Below are 6,862 nucleotides of genomic sequence, written 5' to 3'. Positions count from 1 at the left end.
GTAAGTTATCTGTCGTGCCAATCATCTTTTTTGCTCTTTGTTTAGTGTCTGACACAATAAAATTTTTGTCTCTAAGTAGAGGTCCTACGTGATAATAATAATAATCCTCTAGGGATGAATTAAGAGCATGCAATAAAGGGAATGGATTCAAGTTGTTTACTAAAAGCATCTGTTTTCCAAGAACCCTCATCTCATTTGTTTCAGCAACTGGAAAGTAGGAGTTGAAGGAAGAGAAATGAGATTTAAAGCACTTAACTTATTCCCTGGAGCAATATGATTTATTCATGTCTTTGTCATAGAATGTTTTTGAAATGCAATCGTAAATGATTTATACCTGGCTTTTTCACTGGTAGCCATTAATACTGCATTTCTCATTCTGGGGGTTCCTGACTTCTGCATTTTGAGCCCATATGTTTTAAATACAAGTTATATGTGCCTGAAGTTAGAAGCTATGCTTTGAACCTAGACAGCGCTATATAATAGTTTGAAGCTATTGTCTCAAACTCGTCACTCAAAATTAATGAAATTAATGTTTAATTTGCTCTTGCTAGGTGAGAACCCCCATATGGAAAATCCAGGTGACTCAATCCTCTAATTCCCAGAGCTGCTGTAAAGAGAGACAACTACCTCTAGAACTGTTTCCGTATAGCTTTGAGGGCGTATTAAAGCTGAGGAAGCAATGTAATGATTTTCTCTTCAGAGGAAAAAATTCAGTAGTGTTCAACATGTGGCCCCAAGCACTGCATGATGAGGAAACAACCACGTTTTGCTGTGTGCTCAAGAGAACGGTCTGTCTTTTACACAAATGATAAAAATAGCAAATGGTCTAAATCCAGCATTCCAGCACCCTCAGGGAGCAGGTCATTCTGCACAGCAGCACAGCTCTGGGGTTGGCCGGCCACGAATATTTAGCATGCCTACGCTACAGAACTTGCTGGACCAGATTCTGCTTTTCAATACACTTTTGTTACTGCACTGTTTATTCTAGGCAAGCTGTGAAGTATACAAAATTACATCAAAGACAATTGAGCTATTTTGGGGGGAAAAAAAAAGTCCTTAAACTGTGATTTGTTTAAACATTCAGAATTCTTTTGTTTTGCAGATTTTCCCAGATTTGCAGTAGTTTAATAAAAAAAGAAAAGATAAAAAAGAAGGATGAAGTCAAGTGAACAACCTCCTTTAAAAAGAAAACAAACTCTAACAGTTAAATTCATTCCATTGGGTGTGACCCACTATATATTTACAATTCCCTGACTAGTTTTCATGGCTGTGCATGATGAATGTCTTAGGATATGATGTAAGCAGCATTTCTTGAAAATAATGCTCGATCATTCAAACTTCAGTACTTCTCAATAGTTGGTTAGGGGAAATATTTGCATAATATTATAAGGGAAATAAAGTTTATTCTAGTATTAAGAGACAAAAGGAAATTTTTGTTTGCATTTATTTCACCTATAAAGAACTATATATTAATAACATGAGTCTGAAAAGCAGGAAGAGTATCTTCAGGAGCCAGGAAATTGCAAAGTGAAGCCCTCACCGCTCTAGTCTAGCACAGTGAGATTAATAATAAACAAAAATGTAGTTTTGTATTAAAGATGTTTATCAGGGACCAAATAAGTCAAAGCCCAGAATTCTGTCAAGCAGTGCCTAACACTGATTTAAAGATCATAAAAGATTAAAAACCAGGCTAACGTCTTGAATGGCAGCTTTTGGGCATTTTCTTGACATCAAAATTATTTTAGTTAATTTTCAAAGCCGAAGTCAGTCTCGTAGACTCGGTACAGGTTAACCATGATAGCGAAATGCTCCACATTTCCCTTGCGGATCTTAGACTCTTAGACGCTGCAATTGCTTTAGAGCTGAACTTTCCAATTCCCCAAGGTCCTAATTCTGCTGAAACTGAAAGCAGACAGAAGCTAGATTCCAGCTTGCAGTGCCACTCCATCACCTGCCAGAGCACAGTAGTCACAAAGGGGAAGTATAGCATCTGTATGACTGTACATCATAGGATGCTACCTAGCCCTGCCTATTTGGACAGCTTTTCCTATGGTCTCCCTAGGTTCTTGAAAGTAGGGGAACAGTTTGAAAAGCTGCTTCATGTTCTCCCAGATGTCTGTAACACGGGCAAATATGTTCTGCTGCACTTAGGGTCTTCAGCAGCCACCCTATGGACTGGGTAACTGCCTCAGGTAATGCAAAAGAACTCAAAATTCTGGAATATATTAAAGCTGGATATGAAAGTAATTTAGAATTGCTTTCAACATGCCCCAAAGTACTGTATATGCTAGACTTTTGTTTTTAATATTCTCTTCAGTGACCATTTTACCCAAAAATGTCTTTGCAACAACTGGGGAGGTTTGCTTACCTTGTAATCACTAAGAAATGCAGGTTTATGCTTGATAAGATTGTTTACAGTTCTGCTGTTCACATAACAGCTGCAGCAACAGGCAGAACCAGAATAAGAGCTCTTACTTCACCCCCTAATTGGCAAGCTTCTACCTAGGTAAGCCATACCTCTTGAAATATTCTGGATTTTCATGCTTCTCTGGTTTATTTTTGGTGTTTACATATTAAAGTTGTTAAATGTTTGTTGGAACTTCTCACAAGGAGAATACATAATGGAGTTGCAAAGGCTAACAGGTAGCTCTGTGATACTGCTTTCTTGATATACCCCAACCTCAACCTTCTGTTTTCAATATTTCTTTATTGGGTGGATACTACATGTTCTGTGTTTATCAGTAACAGGGTAAGAGAGGAAAAGATGTGCAACTGCAATTATAGAGTTCGTTCTGTAAAGATATAAATACATTCACAAGGGATTTGCATGTAAGTCCTAACTCGGTTTTGTTTCTCTGTGTGTTGCTTCTTCCATCTGCTCCTTTATGTCTTTTGGCTATGTGTCCAGACCAACCCAGACCTACTTGTTAGTATCATCTGTCCTATTTTCTTTGTTCTTTCCCCCTTTGATCATTTCCCATGGTTGTATATCTAAAAGTGTTTATTCTTTTCTTCCTATTTTTAGTTTATATACAAACAGCTAAACAAAGATAACAGGAATGTTCTTCAGAATGCGTACAGTCTTCTTCACAGTTAAGGCCCTGATATAATGTTTTAAATAATCATATTTTGGCCTCAATTAAAAAAGATTTTAAAAATTACTGTAAATTCATTCATTCTATACCAGTTCATACTGTGAAAAACCCATTGTAAACATTCACTAAGTGCACATACCTCCATAGCAAAATCCTTAGCAGCTTCATCTCCATCACGCACAAAGAACCTCATTAACTCTGGTTTCTATTAATTCTGTGGGTTTCTAGAACCATTAATTTGTCTCATTTGCAACAAAACCAAAAAAAAATGTATTACGTTTTATGCCAATGTAAATATTTTACATGGAGAAGAGCAACTTTGTGGGTTGGACTGGTGGCTGTTGATAGCGGCACTACCATTCAAACTGTACCTCAGCTAAATTTATCTAGTTTTTCATTTCCATGTTCTTATTTATTGTGATTAGCAAGACATGACACTTCATTACACTTGTGAAGAGAGCCCTGTAAAATTGTTGGAAGAGAATACAAAAAAAGACAACTTGACAAAATACAGTCATCCAACCTTGACGGGAAGACCAAACATTTCCTGCTTAAGTTTTTCAGCACAATGCCAGAGGAATTTACTTTTTAGGATCTTGTTCATGTTAATCTTTTCCAAATCATTAAGCTTCTGTCTGTGATGTTCTGTCTGTGGTGTAGCTAGAAAAATCTCTTGTATTCTAGTGGCCTGATAAAGAATGTGGTTAAAAAAGGCAGAAAACTCTGTAACGGTAACCCAACTCGTCCAAAAGGTAGAAGAAACCAGTACTCATGCATCTGTAGCAAAATTTATCCGAGATTCTAGTTGTAATCCAAATAGCTTCAGAACTATAGAGCCCAGTTCTATGATGTTTATGCAACAGCAGCTTTATCTGTTATGTGGTGGTAACTGAATCAGATTGCACTAGCTTTAGAGTGAACGTGGGCTTTAGAAGGGGTTCTTGCCCACCTCCGAGCAAGAAGAATCTTCAAATCTTGAAAAGTGATTGTGGGTACAAATCAGTAGCATTTAATCCCAAAGTTCAGATGAAACATTAGACTTTCTTTCTCAATAGTTGTATGAAATGTTGACATGCAATTGAAATGTGTAAGTATTTAGGGATTTTGCCCATTATGAAAATCTCATATATATTTTACAAAAATATTTTTATTTACTTTATGTAGGTTTGTACAAATCTGTATATACTGTTTATCAAATTCACTATTTTTTCTTAAGTTTATTTTAAAGCACCGTGAACAGGATTTATTTTTTTACAGCATACCTCAGCCTTCATATACAGGCATCACTGCCGAGGTAGACATATTCTGGAGTTGGCTTCTGTCACTTTGTAAACCTGGTCTTCTGTTCTTTCAGACATGCTGTCAATTGTAGCAATAGTTCTTCTAAGAGTGGTTCCTTAACCCACCAAGAAGCAAACAGATCTGGCTTCATGTAAGAAACAAAGCATTTAACACAAGATAATTTTCAATTGCTCTAGTATTTACCCAAACTTTAATTGATGATTCATTTATAGAAGCTTCTTAACACCAGATTCCTAAGCTATCAATTGTCCTATCAGTTCTAATGTAAGTGCACTAACAGGATGCAGCTTAAAACTAGCCCACGCTGGACACCAAGCTCCTAGTGCAGACACACCCATGGTGTTCTCTGTATTCATCTGTTATGACTTGTGACTGTTATGACAAGTCTCAACGACTACATTCTCAAAAAGTAATTGAAAAATGAATTGAAATGTCTTCCTACTTGGTCAGGTATCACTAAGCATACTTCATTATGCCCAGGCGTCCCCTAAAAGCACCTTTTTCTTTCTTTAATAATTTCTAGTATAGGAATGGCAGAAGTCTACCAGTTGTACATTTAACAGACAAATACCAGGAATTATAACAAACTTTCACTTTTAAGAAAGTGAAAAGCTGTAGTTTTACCTGCAGTGGACTGAGAAGCTGTTAGCATTTTTCCCAAAAGATAGCATACAAAAAGGATAGAGCAAGTCCAAATTTGAACTTCTTATAATGGAATGTAAAGGTAGACAATGATCAGAGTAACCCAAGAGAAGAAACAAGCTCCTTCTCATCTGTGAGGCTGTGAAAGCAAAATATTAATAATAATCTTAACAGAATTGGAAGGAGGATGGTTCCTGATCTTCTGCTGGACAGACAGCACGAGCACCATGGTGGTAGGTTGAAGGCGTTGGGAAGACATAGCTTGCTCCAGCATGTACGCAGGGGTGGGTAAGAAGGAGCACCAGTTCAGAAGTCAGCAAGGATGGAAAGCAAGATTAATGAACTATTGGAAGTTTGCTTTCCAGTATCCTTTTTTGTCCCTAGAGCATAAGCAAAACACTGTTAAAATGTCGGTTTAAACCACACCAGCTTAATCTTATCTACTGACTCACTCAGCCCAGGCTTCTTACCCAGCTCTGTCCAAACCCTTCCACCACCTGCCAGTCTGTCACCAGTGCTGGCTTCTTCAAGCCCTACCTGGGCCTGTAGCTGCTTCCACCTCACGTCCCATTTGGCAGACAAGGCGAACCTGCCTGCAGACACCGCGGTGCCCCACGCAGCGCTTCCTGAACACCTGTCCCATGACTTTCATACAGAAGTTTAGCTTATGCGTTACAGTCCGTATTTCCTTTCCTCTTTAGAGACCTTTAGCAATTAAGCCTGGCTCGTCACGGCGTAAGAAAAGATAATGCCTGCCTGTTTGGTGAGCCCCGGCCGCCGGCGGGCACACCGCAGGCTCTGCTCCCCAGGGAGGCGGGGGGACCGGCCCCAAACACAGGGGTGGAGCCCCCCGCCCCGGTGCCTGTTCCTCGGGCACCCCGCAGGCCGGCGGGCGCCAGGCGCCCCGCCACCTCCCTCCGCCGCTGCCCGCCGGGGAGCAGCTGCCGGCGCAGCCCGGCCCCCGGCGCGGCTCCAGCCCCGCTTCCCCGGCCGGCCCGGCTCGGCCCCGCCCCGCCGCAGCCCCTCGGGCGGGCGTGAGGAAGATGGCCGGGCAAGGCGGGAGCAGCGCGGCGGCGCAGAACAGTGGAGGCCGCGGCATTGTGGTAAATGCAAGCGTCTCCCGGCCCGGCTCGGCCCAGCTCGGCCGCTCCCCACCCCCGGCCGTGCGCGGTCACCCCCCTCCCCCTTCCTGCCCTCCGCCACCAAGCGCTGCCGAAGACCCCGCGCCGCCCGCCCCTCAGCGCCGCTCCCCCGGTGCTTTGTGCTTGACCCTCCGCGCCCGCCGTGCCCTTGCTTGCCGGGACCCGGCACCGCTCTGCTCCCTGCCGTGCCCCTGTGCCCGGCCATCATCCCGAGGCCGCCGCCAGCCCCCGCCTGTCCCCTCCCGCCCGCGGAGTCGCTTGCACCGGGCTCACCCGGCCGGCATTTGGGCCGCGTCCCCTCACCCTGCTCTCGTCCCTGCGCTTGCGTTGCCTTACGCCACAGCCTGCCGTCCCTAGCCCTGCGGGGGGTGCCGGAGGGGGTCGGTGCCTGACCCGGCCCGGGGCGGGAAGGTGCGTGTTGGGCTCCCCGGGCTACAGGCAGGCAGGCCGGCCGGCTCCCCAGGCTTCACCGAGCTGTTGGCTTCCACCGCAACAATACGGTCCTGAATTATCCCGAGCTGTGCGTTTCACCAGGTTGTTTGAGTAATTGAGATCAGGATCCCCCAGGGATCCCGACGTGTCTGGCTCCCGCCGAAATGCTCGGAGGCCTTTTGAGGGTCTGGGAGCGCTGTAAAAGCATGCTCTGAGGCTGCGCCTTATTCTTCCGTGGTGGGAAAAAGA

The 6,862-nt window shown here is 43.5% G+C and overlaps 1 protein-coding gene and 1 long non-coding RNA gene across 5 annotated transcripts in view; one reads left to right on the top strand and one right to left on the bottom strand.

Moving 5' to 3' along the window:
* Positions 1–3,485: 3,485 nt before the first annotated feature.
* Positions 3,486–6,711, bottom strand: LOC142600598 (uncharacterized). The gene is made up of 2 exons (XR_012834174.1): positions 6,485–6,711; positions 3,486–5,419 (listed from the first exon to the last, which is right to left on the bottom strand). It is a non-coding gene; the product is annotated as an uncharacterized LOC142600598 (long non-coding RNA).
* PRTFDC1 (phosphoribosyl transferase domain containing 1) overlaps positions 5,995–6,862 on the top strand; it is a 45,499-nt gene continuing 44,631 nt past the window's right edge. For 3 of the 4 annotated variants that reach the window (XM_075746370.1, XM_075746368.1, XM_075746371.1), the window contains exon 1: positions 6,028–6,142. In XM_075746370.1, the coding sequence (XP_075602485.1) occupies positions 6,083–6,142 (60 nt within the window). In that variant the 5' untranslated portion in view covers positions 6,028–6,082. Of the gene's footprint in view, positions 6,143–6,862 lie in introns of all 4 variants that reach the window. The other variant, XM_075746369.1, reaches the window with a different exon arrangement.

This window comes from Balearica regulorum, chromosome 2 (genome assembly GCF_011004875.1).
Source record: "Balearica regulorum gibbericeps isolate bBalReg1 chromosome 2, bBalReg1.pri, whole genome shotgun sequence".
NCBI lineage: Eukaryota > Metazoa > Chordata > Aves > Gruiformes > Gruidae > Balearica > Balearica regulorum.
This window is presented reverse-complemented; position numbering and strand designations above follow the sequence as displayed.